Genomic DNA, 17,286 nt, shown 5'->3' on the forward strand with positions numbered 1-17,286 from the left:
CTCAAGACAGTTTTTGGAAAACTGTCTCTAAAGCTACTTCAACAGACTGCCTGTCAATACCAACTTGCAACGAATTCACACATGTCCCGCTCTATACTCAGTAGGTTAAAATCAATCCAACTAATATTACATGAATTGAGTATTTCTGTATTACTGAACTTAGACTTCTTTTGAAATTAATATAGTACAGCTCATTATTCTTAAATAAGTTGTCAAAAATCTACATTTCTCACTTCTTGCCTGATGAATCTGTTCAATGTATTTTTGGTTTAACTAAAAAAAAACTATCTTTTATTATAAAAGGTACTGAACAGATCAAATTGTAACTTATGGCATACAATCAAATTTGAGACTTTGTAATCTATGTAATGAGTATGAGATAAGCAAATACATTATTTGATAAAAAGTATAGTCAGTTTCATTTTCAGTTCTATTTCGTTCTTGGTAAATCATTCTCACTACTGGTAGTCATTTTCTTCTGGAATAATGTAATACAGACAAACATGTTGTTCTTCCTGGCAAATTCCATTGAAGAATCATTCATTTATTTTTGCCCTGCTTTTGATTTAAAATCTCTCATCATCGTCTTGTAGTGGGAATTACTTTCATTTGTCAGCTTCTTGTACCTTTTCTAAAAGTCTTCTACTTAGCCATCAGGTTTTAGTCTTCAACCCTTTGACTCGCCACACTGTCTGCAATGCAGCTTGGTAAATAGTTCACTCATACTGGCTCTCTGTGTAGCTTCCCAGTGTGAAACTTTTGGGTTGGATTCAGGTTGGTTGGTTGGTTGGTTGATTTGGGTGAGGGAACCAAACAGCAATGTCATTGGTCCCATCAGGTTAGGTAAGGATGGGGAAGGAACTCAGCTGTGCTCTTTCAAAGGAATCATCCCGGCATTTGCCTGAAGCAATTTAAGGAAATCATGGAAAACCTACATCAGGAATTCTGGATTCAGGTTTGAACCATTGTCCTCCCAAATGCGAGTCCAGTGTGTTAACCACTGCACCACCTCACTTGGTTTGGATTCAGTGATCTACCCAGGTTGGTTCCCTTAATATTCTCTAAGATGCAATTAAGGACTCTCATCCACAAGCTTGGGTTGGGTCAAGGCTGGGGAAGGAAACTGGCCATGGCCTTTCAAAGGAACCATCCTGACATTTGCCTGGAGCAGTTTAGGGAAATCACGGAAAACCTAAATTTGGCTGAAGCAAAGAGGTCTTGCATTCATAAACTACATCACATTTATTATCTCAATAGTTCTTAGCACATTTTTTCACTTTTCAACATCATTCTTTTCCATACTCATGTACATGACATTTTAATTATGGTACACCTCCACCAATACTGTTTCTGCTTGCGTGTACTTTATGGGGAGGGGTGGCCACTAGGGCATTGAAAGCTTTGATAAGGTAATGGGAATTTCTAATTTACTGAAAGTTTGCCACCACAGTTCCTCAAAATACCTTCCTTTAAAAACAGGAATGCAGAGTCAGGGTAAGGCTTAATGACCTGTCAAGGACAAAGTCATTAGAGATGGGGCACAAGCTCATATTTTAGATGGAAGTCAGCTGTATCCTTTTCAAAGATACAATCCCAGCATTTGCCTCAAGCACCTTCCTCCAAGTTTTATACGATGATAAATACCTTAATGGTGTTTTATTTAATTATTGAGAACATACCTGTTAGCAAAAGTTAGTCATAAATGCATCATAGGAAATACAGCTTTTTGAGGGACTAAAAGTGACGCTCACAGATGATCTCTTTCACTTCTGAACTGCATACAAAACAATATTATGCTGATCTGGGCTTGATAGAAGTGTCATAATTTAGAATGCTTCAAGAAATGCTTCTATTTTGGCCACCCTGTGCCTTGCCGTACAATCACAGTCAAAGAAAGCTACATGCAGTCTCACTTTTTGCTAGTCTCCTACAGTGTCTCAGATAGCTTAGAAATGCACAATATAGCACAGAAATTTGTATTTAATCATCCAACCTTCAAGTATCCATCATTTTCTGTGGCTCATAGCCTCAAGCAAGCCTTTCTAGTTAATGTTATTTGGACAATTATGTGCCAGAAGTTTTAAGAGCAACAGCATTTTTGTTAAGGTAACTGGTGAGTGCAGTATCATGTTTGTTTTGTTCCTTCCAAATTGATTATGTAAGCATAAACCAGAAGTGGCTAAAATTCAAAGAAGTAATATTGATGGCATTTGATTCATACCAAATAAATTAGGAAGAGATGGAACTGATCCCCCACGATACACAAAACAGATCAAAGCACTGTTGCAGAAGCAATGAAAAAAGCATGCCAATTTTACAATAATCCAGAATCTCCATGGTTGGTGATGTTTTACTGAAGTCTGAAACCTAATGCGGACTTCAATACAAGATGTTTTTAATAGTTTCCACAATGAAACTATCGCTAAATATGACAGAAAATCCAAGGAGAGTCTGGTCATATGTAAAGTACACAAGCAACAAGACACAATCAATACCTTCACTGAGCAATTACATTGATAATGATAGCAATGACAGTGTCAGTATATCGGAATTACTAAATACAGTTTTCTGAAAGTCCTTAATCAAAGAAGACAAAGTAATAATTCCACAATTTGAATCAAGAACAGCTCCCAGCTAAGAAACAGATATCCTCAGTGTAGTGAAGCAACTCAAATCAATTAATACAAGCAGGTCTTGTAAATATCTAAAGGCTGGGAAGTTGTGCAAGTTACACGAACATTTAAGAAAGGACATGAGGGTAATCTGCTGAATTATAGACCCATATCACTAAAATCAATTTGCAGTATGATTTTGGAACATATACTGTGTCTGAACATTATGAATTATCTCAAAGGAAATAATTTATTGACACAGTTAGCACTGATTCAGAAAATATCATTCTTGTGAAACACAAGTAACTCTTTATTTACATGGAGTAATGAGTGCTATCAACAAGGGATCTCAAATATATTCCACATCTGTTGATTTCCAGGAGGCTTTTGACACCCTTCCTCACAAGCGACTTCTAGTCAACTTGCATGCCTATGGAGTATCATCTCAGTTTTGTGACTATATTGTGATTTCCTGTTGGGAATGTCACAGCTGATAGTAAAAGACAGAGTCATTGAATAAAACAGAAGTGATAGCTGGTATTCCTCAAGGAAGTGTTATAAACCCTTTACTGTTCCTAATCAATACAAATTATTCAGGAGACAATATGAGCGGCCCTCTTAGATTGTTTGAAGATGATGCTGTCATTTACCAACTAGAAAAGTCATCAAAAGATCAAAACCATTGTGAAATGGTTTTGTTAAGATATCTGTATGCTGCAGAAAGTGACAACTGACTCTAAACAATGAAAAGTGTAAAGTCATCCACAGGAGTACTAGAAGGAATCTGTTAAATTATGATCACACAATAAATCACACAGATCTAAAGGCTGTCATTCATCTAAATACCTAGGTACAACAACTGCAAACAATTTCAGTTGGAACAACCATACAGAAGGCATCGGGAAGGTGAATGGAAGACTGCACTTTATTTGCAGAATACTTAGAAGATGCAACAGACCTACTAAAGAGACTGTCTACACTATGCTTGTCTGTCCTCTTCTGAAATACTGTTGCACAGCACGAGATCCATACCACATTGGATAGATAGAGAACACAAAAAAGTTCAAAGAAGGACAGCTCATTTTATATTATTGCAAAGTAGGAGAGAGTGTCACAGATATGATAGCAGAGATGGAGCGACAAAGGTGTTTCTGGTTGTACTGACATTTCTCCTCTGAATGCAAAAATAATTTGTTGGTGCCAATCTGTCAGGAAGTCTCATATCAGCACACACTCCGCTGCAGAGTGAAAATCTCATTCTGGGAACATCGCCCAGGCTGTGGCTAAGCCATGTCTCTGCAATATCCTTTCTTTCAGGAGTGCTAGTTCTGCAAGGTTCGCAGGCGAACTTCTGTAAAGTTTGGACGGTAGGAGACGAGGTACTGGCAGAAGTAAAGCTGTGAGGACGGGGCGTGAGTCGTGCTTTGGTAGCTCAGATGGTAGAGCACTTGCCCGCGAAAGGCAAAGGTCCCGAGTTCGAGTCTCAGTCCGGCACACAGTTTTAATCTGTCAGGAAGTTTCAAAGTGATGTTTAGAAATGTAGAGATACAGAGAGACAGGAACTGTCAATGAAATGCCTCGCTCAGGCCGCCCAAGGGCTACTACTGCAGTGGCTGACCACTACGTATGGATTATGGCTCAGAGGAACCCTGACAGAATGACACCATGTTGAATAATGCTTTTTGTGCAGCCACAGGACGTCATGTTACAACTCAAACTGTGCGCAATAGGCTGAATTATCTGCAACTTCACTCCTGACATCCATGGCCAGGTCCATCTTTGCAACCACAACACCATGCAGATCAGTATAGATAGGCCCAGCAACATGCCGAATGGACTGCTCAGGATTGGCATCACGTTCTCTTTGCTGACGAGTGTCGCATATGCCTTCAACCAAACAATTGTCAGAGACGTGTTTGAAGGCAACCAAGTCAGGCTGAACACCTTAGACACACTGTCCAGGGAGTGCAGCAAGGTGGAGGTTCCCTGCTGCTGTGGGGTGGCATTATGTGGGGCCGATGTACACCAATGGTAGTCATGGAAGGCGCCGTAATGGCTGTATGATACGTGAATGCCATCCTCTGACCAATAGTGCAACCGTATCGACAGGATATCAGCGAGCCATTCGTCTTCATGGATGGCAATTCTCACCCCTATCATGTGCAAATTGTGAATGACTTCCTTCAGGATAATGACGTCGCTTGACTAGAGTGGCCACCATGTTCTCCAGACATGGACCCTATTGAACATGCCTGGGATAGATTAAAAAGGGCTGTTTATGGACAACATGACCCACCAACAACTCTGAGGGATCCATGCTAAATCGCTGTTGAGGAGAGGGACAATCTGGACTGACAGTACCTTGATGAACTTGTGGATAGTATGCCACAACGAAAACAGGCATGCATCAGTGCAAGAGGACGTGCTACTGGGTACTAGAGGTACTAATGTGTGAGCAATAAAAAGGGCAGAAATGATGTTTATGTTGATCTCTATTCCAATTTTCTGTACAGGTTCCGGAACTCTCAGAACTGAGGCGATGCAAAAATTTTTTTGATGTGTGTAGTTAGATAGTGGTTCGATGAACCATGCAGTTAACAGAATTGGAGAGTAGACATGCAGCTGTTGTTGTTGTTGATTATTATTATTATTATTATTATTATTATTATTATTATTATTATTATTATTATTATTATTTCACCATGGAAAATGCTGTAATGTGACTCATACTTCATTCATGGGCCAAGTCAGTATATTTTTATTTAACTTTTCAGTGTCTTTAGACGCATTTGCTCACTGAAATGAATAGGTCGTATCAGATGATAATTTTGACTGGGAATCAAAACTGGATCTCTGCTTAACATGAGTGGTTGCCTTAACCACCTCGGCCATGTGAGTGGGCTTCCATCCAACCCAAATTACCAACCTGTTACACACTACAACCACAACATCACCTACCCATGAGCCCCTTACTCGCCTTTCCAGATTCCCACAAGAGATCTCTGACAACATGACCAATACAGGAGTAAAAGCATATACAAGAGACTACACACTATCTGCTAGCTCATTCAGCCATTCACTAAATATCTGCACCTGCACTGAAAGAATGGATCTTTGGTCGTCATCACCACCACCTTATTGACATGGATATATGTTTTTGTTTCAACACCATTCATAATGTCAAATAGCATTCTTGACCTGGTGGAATTAAATGTGTTACAGATCTGATGACGGATTTCACATGCTTCACAAACCTTCATGACATGAAGACTCATTTATTGTCTCTGACAACATGACCAATACAAGAGTAAAAGCATACACAAGAGACTATGTACTTCATCTGCTAGCTCATTCAGTCATTCTCTGAATATTAAATGCACTTTTTTCAGTTTTGTTCCATGTAGTAAACCACTGAATAAATGAGACACTTGTCATAGAAGGTGGAGAATCCCCATGCCTTGTCAAAATGCTCAGTTCCAAATCCAGTTATCTTCAAGTTGCACAATCAGCATCTTACAGAAACTGTAGCTTGCAAATTCATCTATGCTGACAACATCTGTGTCACCACATAAAGAAGAGAGTTCAAATGGGCGGAGGGTGCACAGCCCAAATATTTTCATAATATTTGTATGATTACTTCATAAAGTAGCACCCACAAACTAGTTAATTAAAGACAAACATAACCATGTTCTACTTCAGTAATAGCAAGGCAACTTACTATGCTACAGCCAGATTCAGGAGTAACACATTTTTGTACAGTCTCACCCTCAAATGCCTTAGTTAAGCCTCAGACAGATTGTTAACCAGTCATCATCAGATACTGGCTGCTAAAGTTGAAGGGGAGACTAGCTGGAGCTTCATGAGGAGCAAATGTGAGTATTCTATGAACAACTGCTGTAGATTAATATATTTACGAGCTGAATAACTTCCTCACTCTACAAGTAGTTGTCAGCATTGAGACATGATGGAGGGAAGGACTGCTTATATCATTCCTTTACGACCAAGGTTAGAAAAGAATGAATTTGATTGGATTTCCTCTCATTTAGCTCATTTTGTACACTTTGTTTCAGCTCATGTCAGCTCAGTCTTGGGTTATGTACATATTGTGGACACAATTTCATATTAGCATAGTACTGGACACCAGCCACGGTGTTCCAAAATTTTAAGAGTATCTAGGTGCAATCGCAGACAGTCAGTCAGAATGGTTTCCAAATCACCGCTCCTGTGTTCCAGTTGGCACTGCTCCAGAGTGTGCACACCAAGCTTTGCTTACCATGTCCAAAGACCTACCAAAGGCATCTTCATTAAGTAATATAACTGCTGATTATCAGTTCCCTCTTCCTCATATTTCTGGCTGCGTAAGACTTAAAGAGAAAATAATTTCCTCATCCTTGTGGCTAGTCAATGCTTTTTATATCACCTGAATCAGTTTCCCAGAGTACAAATTTATTCTTAAGCCTTTTTAGTTGTCCACCGCAATATGTACAATTGTTAAATAGTCTTCTTAATTCCTAAATAAACTATGGTATCAAAGTGAGAGGGAGTACTCGACCTATGTTGTTCCAAATGTTTCTTGTAAACTAGGCAGAAATAAAAGAATTGCATCCATATGTAACGTTGGTTTTATGGAAGCAATTAACTTATTAGGTGCCAGCAGCACAGTCACCTGCCAATCCAGTGTGAAGTCTATAGTTACCACTGACTGATGTGATTAGTCTGATAAGCCCCCTTTCTCTGACATTAAAAATTGGTCTTAGAAAGATCAGTAAGTTCTCTTCCTCTCACCCAATTGCTCTTCACTTCAATGCTTGCATTTACTGAGCAACTTTCAGCCTCCTCACATCAGAGAGGCACATTATGAGCCAGAATACTGAAGCACAGCTCTCTTCGCATCATCAGGTAACAGAAGAAAGTAATGCAGGCCCTCATTCACTTCCGTCTTCTCCGCCATATGCAAATGTTCTCAAATCAGACCAACTCCATGCTGACGTGCAGTCAGTTGTCAGTGATAGGACTCTGTACTTGGGCAGTTTCTCAAATCTTGTCATTATTCAGTGTGCAGTTACCAGCCGATATAATTTTGTGTATGTAGTGGTGGTCAACAAAGAGTGTAGATACAGCAGGTCTCCTGCTTGTGACTCTGGTGTGTAGATACAAACCTTTAGCACACATCATGAAGTGCTACCTTCAGCAAGAATTCACTAGTTTGATGGAAGAGCTAAATCAAGAATCCCCTTGAGGCACTCGTGTGGCTGAAAGAATTGGACATTCCTTTGTAAAAGACCATTGTACTTAATTTTCCGTGATGGGAATACATTTGTCCGTGTAACTTTTGCAGAGATCGAAAAAGTCATGGCATTGATTGTTATAAAGGAACAACGATAGAGAGAAATTTAATACTGCAGGGTGCAGGGAGCAGGGAGCAGGACCTACCATCACTTCCAGTAGTTCCACACTGTTGAAACTTTACACACTACATTCGAAATCTGGGATTAACCGTGCAAACCCCCTCCATGAAAAACACAGCCGCATCATAACACCACCACCTCTGAATTTTACTGTTGGCACTACACACGCTGGCAGATGATGTTCACCGTGAGTTCGCCATACCCAAACCCTGCCATCAGATCACCACATTGTGTACCGTGATTTGTCACTCCACACAACGTTTTTCCACTGTTCAATCATCCAATGTTTACACTTCTTACGCCAAGCGAGGCATCGTTTGTCATTTACCGGCATGATGTGTGGCTATCAAGCAGTTGCTTGACCATGAAATCCAAGTTTTCTCACCTCCCACCTAACTGTCATAGTACTTGCAGTGGATCCTGATGCAGTTTGGAATTCCTGTGTGATGGTCTGGAGAGATGTCTGCTTATTGCACATTACGACCCTCTTCAATTATTGGCAGTCTCTGTCAGTCAACAGATGAGGTCAGCCTGTACGCTTTTGTGCTGTACATGTCCCTTCATGTTTCCTCTTCACTATCACATTGGAAACAGTGGACCTAGGGATGTTTAGGAGTGTGGAAATCTCATGTACAGACGTATGACACAAGTGACACCCAATCACCTGACCATGTTCGAAGTCTGTGAGTTCCGCAGAGCATCCCCATCTGCTCTCTCATGATGTCTAATGACTACTAAGGTCACTGGTATGGAGTGCCTGGCAGCACAATGCACCTAACATGAAAAACATTTTTGAGGGTGTCCGGATACTTTTAATCACATAGTGTATATCCAACAAAATTATAAAATTCTCTTAATGGCTTCATTTGGGATAAATAATCTAAATGCATATGACTCACTGTTAGAAGAAAAGGACCACACTCAGCAGTGAATTCTGATCTCCTATCCAAAAATGCTGGCCATCCATTTGACAAGAGGTGTTAAGCGACATGTTGTCACATTCTGCATATATATTGCATACTGATCAGAGTGATAAAATTATGTAGCCTCATACACATACAGAAGCACTAATGATCTACTACCACACACCACATAGATGCTTGCAGAGTACAGATTTAGATATTCAAGGAATTTGCTTCAAATTTTAGTCCAGCCATTTTACATTCAGTCTTCCACAGTTCTGTAAGCATTACCAGGCAAATGCAATGATATTTCACATCCTTGTCAAACAGCTAGTATTCAGGCTCTACTAATGATCTTGCAGTTTTCTGGAAGTTAAAATGTAATAGGAAAAAAAAATTATCATCAGAAATGTTCACTAAAAATTTACTGAAAGTTTGCTAAAAATTGGCCTGATTTAGCATGTTAAATTCATATGGTAGGCACACAAAACAAACAATTACACCACACTAACTTTTAACACAGTGTATAACCAAGTTTATTCAAGTATTTATGGTATAGAGCTACGAAGTTATAAAGCAATGTACTGCAATTTATTTCTACATTTAGGCTACAAGATTTGGAACATTGTCAAACTTATCAAACATACACAAATTATAAAATAATGGCTGAGCACAATTATTCTTTAACAATATGACTCCATGAAGGGGAAAAAAAGACAATTTCATTTCTTTATTAGCTAGAAAAGAGCTTCATTAACAAAGTGACATTTTATTCTTGGCAGATAATATTGTAAAATAACAACTTTTCATCTCCCAACCTTACACATGTATATTATATTCACTATTTTGTATTGAAAATCGTATACTTTCATTGAAGAGTACAGAAAATATCTGTGCTGTGTACAATATTCACTGTTATCAGAGCACTGTCTTTCTGTAGAGACCAATTTTTAAACATTGCATTGAAAAATACTATTTCACTCTTAATTTTGTTTTATAAACCAATTATTACTTTAAATATTTGACAGTATACTTTTACAGAGTTTGCAACTATGTGAGTCAAAACTTCAGACTGATATCACACTAATCAAATATGGTCACAACCTGCAGTAAAATTACCGATTACCGAAACAATGAAAGTATTCACTTAAACATTTTCTTGTAAAGCCAATTTATCACACAATACTCTATGCAGTAACAGCAGCCTCCTTATATATATTACCTACTAGCTAATTCACTGTTGTTCCAACACATTACACTTAACAATCACAATGCGCAACATGAGGTGTAAATGACCCTAACAAATACTAAAAGAACTACATCTCTAGTTTTTTCAGGTAATCATTGATACGCAAATCAGACTAATAATAATAATAGCAAAAATTATATAAAAATATTTAATTAATTTCATGACTGGATGACATATTGTTCAGTAAATTCAGTGAAATTTTATCACATTCACAGGAAACAATAATCCATTGATAAGCAGTTAATAGGGAAACTATGGGGGTGATCTGTTAATATGATCAAGAAATGAAATTTTAAAAAAAGTGTCTCCTGAAATATTATCTTGTAATGTTCTCAGGAAAGTTCTTTGCCCACCGTTGGTTGGGGTTCCTGTGTTTCAGTACTAAATGGGAGCACAAAAAATGCTAGGTATGGTTAGCTTTAATGTTGAAAACAATTATACCTGCAGGTGTCTCAAGATTGAACATGGAATCTTTTTGTAACTAATTTTAGAAAAGGAAGTTCTGGCTACATATGCAACCCAAATCTTCATAAAGCATGTGCTCATTTATGTAGACAAATATAAAAGCAGTGCTGCAGACTCTTTATGCTTATTTATTGACAAAATGGTAACACACACATTACAAGTGACCAAACAGTAAGACAGTTGTGAAAAAATAAAAAGAAGTAGATGCAGCACTGTTTCTTGCAACATATTTATTGCTCTCTGCTTTCTGAAAGCTTTATGAGTGTATCTACAGGAATTTTCAGAGTAGAAGGAATGAAACTTTCCATGCTGAATTCTCAGCCAACTTTCTCAATAACACAAGCAAACAAATTATGTTAGGAGTGTCAGATGAAAATACAGGGAAAGCTAAAATGATATAGTGAATAAGATATATTTTCATTGTAAAGCAAAATAAAAATAAACTGTTTTTGTATAAATAAATTATGATGACAATACTGAGCTTCCTCATTCTAACAAATAATAAAAACAAGGAACTAAAAGTGTAACTCAATTATATTATTTACCGAGGTCTTCTTTGGGAGGACATAGTAAGTAACTTCTGTGGCAAAGATAGAAATTGGTGCCTCCTTGAGTGGAATAACAGTAAGGAAATTTATTTCCAACTATTTACACCAGTCTCTCAACTTTCAGAAATGATTATAGTCCATAAAAATGCTGATTAATTAATTTTTTCCATCTCATGACAGAAATGAACCTCAAAGTACCAAAAAACAAACTCATCGTATCTTCAAACACTAAAATACGTTTCAACTTTACAAACACAAGTAGTGATAAAATTCAAAATTTTGCATGGATGTTGTGCAACTTTGTAATGAAACTCAACTGAGCCACTTCAAAGTACTCACAAAATAATCTGGCTTATTATAGAGAATCCATGACAGAAATACTGAACTGCTAATAGGGAGAAAGAGGAGGAAAAACGTCAACCTTAAAATTGAGTTACTGCTATTCAAACTTTCGATATATATATACACGTCATTAAGATTTCTTAAAGACCTGAAACCTACTATGTATCCGATTATGTTGCTTAGTGAACCACAAATATTGGCTAACGAGTGTGCAACACCTAGCAAGCTGTTATATGCGAATATCAAGGGGTGCTTCTACCAGACTTCAGTGGTTGCCAAATGATGACATTTGTTGGATCTGCTCGGCAAAGCATCCCCCCCCCCCCCCAACACACACACACACACACACACACACACACACACACACACACACACACGCGTGCGCGCCAAATAACAATATGGACCCCAATTAGAACTTTTATTAATTTCTCAATATACTCTTTGCATGAATATGGTACCTCTTATAAATTTTGATGCAAGTATTTATGAAATAAGCAGATTTCAGATAAAATTATATTTTAGAGCACACATCTATGTTGTTAGTAAAACAAACAGTAACAGTGTGCAGTTTTTAACTTCATTGGTTAACACAATAAAATTGTCTACTTAAAATTCAGTGACATATCTGATTCTGGGATATCCCTGGATGTTTCATGTTACATTCCTAATCATTTTGTTGTGGTGCTTCAAATATTCTTTTTACACAATGTAATATTCTGTATACTTGCAGCGATAAACACATCTGTTTCTCGCTTTATTATTTAAATTTTCATGCAAAGTTATGGGCCAGAAATGATTCATTCTAGTTTGCCTTTAAATGGTACTGAGCAAAATGCAGTATGCACCTCTTTCACAAGAAACTTAACAATCAGCTTTTCCAGATATTACAGTGCAATTTATTACCGCTCTCATAACAATTTCTTACTTCAGCTCCTTTGTGGTTAGTCTGCACAGTGAGGTTACAGCTTTACATATTTCACTCACTCCAAATCAACATGCTTTTAGTGAATAATGTAAATATGAGTCATAAACCTTAAGTAATGATGATTACCTGCTGTATTACTGACATAGGGGACTGAAATCCATCCTACAGAAATGGGGAATGTAATGCTGCATTACCATTATTTTTCCTTATGTCATAATTTTCTGCCCTCTGTTGTTTCAGAAATTTCTGAATGAGATTTAATTAGTAGGAAATTGTTTTTGAGCCTTTAACTTATAACCCTGTAATTTTACAAACACAATACTTTACACCATTCTATTATGGCATTTTAAAGCTGATGAGAATCCTAAATTTCTTCTCTCCACAATCTGGTTAAAGCCTAAAAGTTAAAACTTACAAAAATATTCACGATGATATGTTAACATTACATATGGATTCCAACAAATTCACTGAAAAATACGTATATGGATGGCGTATACTGTTGGAGCTCTGTGCATTTTGGTACAATGCTTTGCAACAGTTGAGAATATGTACACTGCTTTGTCACTATACGTATACAAGAAGTTGTTATTAATTTCCACATCATACTGCCTCATTTTTAGAGTATATCTCTTGATAACCATAGTCTATTCATTGTACAAAAACTCCACAAAATGAACCTCTCACTGGTCACTTAAATAAAACTTGTGCAAGTACAAGTTCACATGTTGCTCACTAATGGCAAATAATTACATTATTATCAACCCAATGCTCTAAATCCTTCATGTCCCAACAGATTCAGGTACTGGCAAATATTTCTTTTATAGATGTAATTACTGACCAAATAAAAAAATCTTTGTCATATACATATATAGGAGGCATCTCAAGTGATCAAATGATTTTGGTGAGCAATCTTCTGTTAAGTTATCCTATACTGGTATTGTACAGAAAAGGAGTTATGCCTTAAAACAATATAGGCCTCTTTTTATTGTTGGTTGGAATAACAGATTTTAATAGACTTCCATACTCCTGTGCTGCCTACAAAAATAATTAAAATAAGCTTATCTGGATAGATGAATAACAATCAAGCCACACTAAGAGACTTATGCCTGAATATTGAGGATATATGTGCATGACAGAAAGATCTTTTAATTTATCAGTGGGTGGTACACATACCACAGCACTGGTTTTGACATTCTAACGTCTAAATCTACAGAAATTGCACAAACAAACAAAAATTCTTTTCACTGTGAGCCATATGTTTTACATTTCAAATTTCTCACTGTTTCTTTCAAATATACGCTACTACAGTTCTTTCACAGATATCTCATACATCAATTGAACAATCTGGAACTGGCTATAGACTATAGATGAATACAGAAATTTTCTTACATAGATTTTGAGTGAAGCTGCATTACTATTTTAGACATAAGGCAACATAAGAATTTAAAGTTATATTGAAAAATTCCATATAATAAAAAGAATGATGGTTTAGGTCTTACTCTCCTTACACACATTCCATAGATTGCTGCCACTGCCATTTGCAAAAGCTCCTACATCTTTCAAAAATCAAGATGTAAAGCCTTTCCTTAATGAATGACTTATCTTTATTTACCTTTTTTCACTTCTACTTAATGCACATTTAGCACATTTGGTTATCTTTCAATTTGTATCCTTCAGGCCTTAGACATACATTTTAAAAAAAAAATTTAAAAACATAAATAAAATGACAATACCAGCTTTCATTTCGTGCTAAAATTGTTCTGTCCCATGCCTTGAGAGCCAAGTATTGTTTGCATGCCACTACAGTAAGTGGAAGCTCTCCTTTTCTAATCTAACAACCAGTGAAATATTTATTAGTACATACAATACCGACTGTCGAATACTGAGAGAGTCCTACATCAATTATTAATGTATCTCTTGTCTGATAAAAAGGAAAAACAACAACAACAACAACAAAAGTTTAATTACTTCTACCAACAGCAGCCAACAAAGGTATAATAACCTGAAATGGATACAGCAACTGTCTCTGCAACAGTAAATATAAAATTACATTACTTTGCTAAACCATAAAAATTAAGATCTCTAATGCACTTAGTTTGGCATGCCATTTGATATTAATTAAGTGTGAGCCATTTGCACTGGACTGCTGTGCAGTAATGTACTCTTAAAATTTAATCAATGGTCTATCTACTAAGCTGAGGCTGAAGAATATTAAGATACAATTAAGAATATTAAATGTATTAAAGCCACAAGTACATTCATTGTGCTTAGGCCTTTAAGGATCCACTGCAGCTCCAGCCCTTAATTTCACATCCTCTTTTTTTTTTTAAAAAAAAAAAATCATTTTTGTTTCTGACAGCTACTAAATGTCTGCTAGTCCACTACTCAGTATTCATACTGAGGTCCTTCCACAAACTAATCAACAAATGGCAAGTAAGTATATATGAAGCTGGGATGCAGTTTCGTTGTCTGAGTTGCATTGAAGGGATGATAGCCCTAGAGTTTCTGCCTCTTCACAGAACCAGTGCCGTCACTGCTGTCACCGCTTTCATCGTCATCAGGATGCAGTGGCTGCACAGGAGGGAAGTCTGGAATCTGCTCCCTAGGCGGAGGCCCACTCCACCCTACAGAGCCAGGTCGCACAGGCGAGCCGGACTTGGGGGTGACGTGGCCACCCTGCACCGACAAAACAACTGCGTTACTACCACACCCGTGTCCTCTGCAATAAAAAACATATCTGAAAGGTAGAAGCTGATGCACTGGCTGAAAACTGACTGCTTTCACAAACATTTACTGTCCAATGAATTTACTATACTCAGTCCAGTTGACATTTGTTTGTTGCCCATGTCACCAAAAGAATTCTTGTAACATTTTTCCTTATGCCTCCTATACCATACTAAGTTTCTGCAAACAATAATATTATAAGGCTTTTTACTAAAAAATAATTTCATAATACCGAAAATCTGATTTTGAGAAACACACACTAATATGAAGGAAGAGGTATAGAATAAAAAAAGAGAGAGTAAATAAACACAGAAAAATCAACTCATTATGCACAAAGCATTTCAATCACATCTTGCAAAGACAGTGATCTGTGAAAAATTCCCAGAAGCTTAACAGAAAGAAGTCTGAAAAAAAAGTTAATTTCTGAAAAAGCCAATATAATGTAAGGCAAGATACCTCACATTATTGAATTCTAGTGATCCAATGACACATTTGATAACTGACACACTGATCAATAAGTAACCATAATTTTACAGTCATAAGTATATTTAGGGGCCATAGTGATCTAGCAGGTAGAGCACTAGTCTTCATCCCTGAAGGTCCCAGGTTCAATCACAAATAGGGGCAGGGACTTTTCCACATTCCAGTCTCTCCAGTGTGGCAACATGTCCACTCAATCTGCTACCAAATGGGTACAAAATATTTCTCCTGCGGGTGAAAGGCAGCCGGAGCGATGGGCCCACCAGCTGCCCCCTATTAGTGCCACAGCAAGAAAGCCTGTACAATTCCTACAGTTAGGCCCTTAGCCATAGGTTTGTGCCACAGACCTTACCTTCATCTTTAAGGTACACTTATTATGCAAAATACAGCTTTGAATAATGTTTCATTAAAAGATTGATATTCAGCATTAATAAGAATAAATTATGTCCGTAACACTTAAAACTTGTATGTAAATGCATTTTGTCAAAGAACGAAATTTAACTTAAACCTTCTTGTACCTTGAAATGTTCCTTTGGGTAAGGTACCTGTGCTCTCCAAGGACACTATCCTACCTGCACTACTTAACAGCAGCATTTGTACCTATTCTGTGCAGTACAATCTGTTGATAACAACATCATATAAAATTAAGTTGTATAAAATATTAGTAAATGCAAAGCACTGTTCAGCTACCCGATTAAAAAGGTTTCTTTACATAATGTAAATCAGTCCTTTCTTTTTGCAAAGTGTTATTGATGTGTCTTGGGTGCAAGAGGTTAATGTGGCTGATGACAGCAATTGCATGTGCAGTCTAGTGTTGATCATGCTGTTGTTGAGGGGGGGGAGGGGGGGGGGGGAGAGAGAGAGAGAGAGAGAGAGAGAGGAGAGAGAGAGTGAGAGGAGAGAGAGAGAGAGAGAGAGAGAGAGAGAGAGAGAGGGGGGGGGGGGGGGTGACACACTGTACCAGCAGATAACCTACTCCTTCCAAATAGCACCAAGAGAACCATCCACCTTAGCATCCACATCTGACATGCATATAATCACTAACACAACTACTGACAGGTTTGGGATCAAATCCAAGACTTTGATGCATAGTCTTCTTATCAGGAAATTGACACCATGATTTCTCCTCCTCTTGCCCACAAAACAGTAGAGGAAAATTTCTTTCACTACCAGGATTCAAACTAGTTCGAACCAGCCTGACCATTACAGCACTAGTATATATTGCAAGAACAGTTATGGATGCATTACTGCAACACAATAAGTCAGCTGCTTACCTCTGATGTGTTAAAAGTTCTAACCCCTGTTATTTTCAGCAGATATTTTATTGGACTCTAAATCAAAATTTTTATGGCATTTTCACAATAGTAAAAATATTTAGGAAGCTTCCTTGCTTTCTAGGGCTTTCTTCAAAGTGCTATGAAATGTAAAGGAATTTGAGAATATTTTGGATTTCCTACACAAGTTTTTGAGTCTGTGAGACAGTACTCTTTTTAAAAAAAAAAAAAAAAATGCTTGATGTCCATCAGTATCCAACAGAATCCACACAAACCCTGCTAATTTAACATTTATCCGGCACCATATGCAGAATTTCAAAAATACAGTACATTTTCATACCATCTGGGCAAAGAAAG

General features: G+C 37.4%; 1 protein-coding gene across 3 annotated transcripts in view; it reads right to left on the reverse strand.

The window, feature by feature from the left end:
• Nucleotides 1-9,430: 9,430 nt before the first annotated feature.
• Nucleotides 9,431-17,286, reverse strand: part of LOC124556759 (homeobox protein extradenticle) — a 359,145-nt gene continuing 351,289 nt past the window's right edge. The window contains exon 9 of one of the 3 annotated variants that reach the window (XM_047130759.1): nucleotides 9,431-15,127. In XM_047130759.1, coding sequence (XP_046986715.1) covers nucleotides 14,948-15,127 — 180 coding nt within the window. In that variant the 3' untranslated portion in view covers nucleotides 9,431-14,947. Of the gene's footprint in view, nucleotides 15,171-17,286 lie in introns of all 3 variants that reach the window. The other 2 variants (XR_006968682.1, XM_047130760.1) reach the window with 2 other exon arrangements.

Source organism: Schistocerca americana, chromosome X (genome assembly GCF_021461395.2).
Source record: "Schistocerca americana isolate TAMUIC-IGC-003095 chromosome X, iqSchAmer2.1, whole genome shotgun sequence".
NCBI lineage: Eukaryota > Metazoa > Arthropoda > Insecta > Orthoptera > Acrididae > Schistocerca > Schistocerca americana.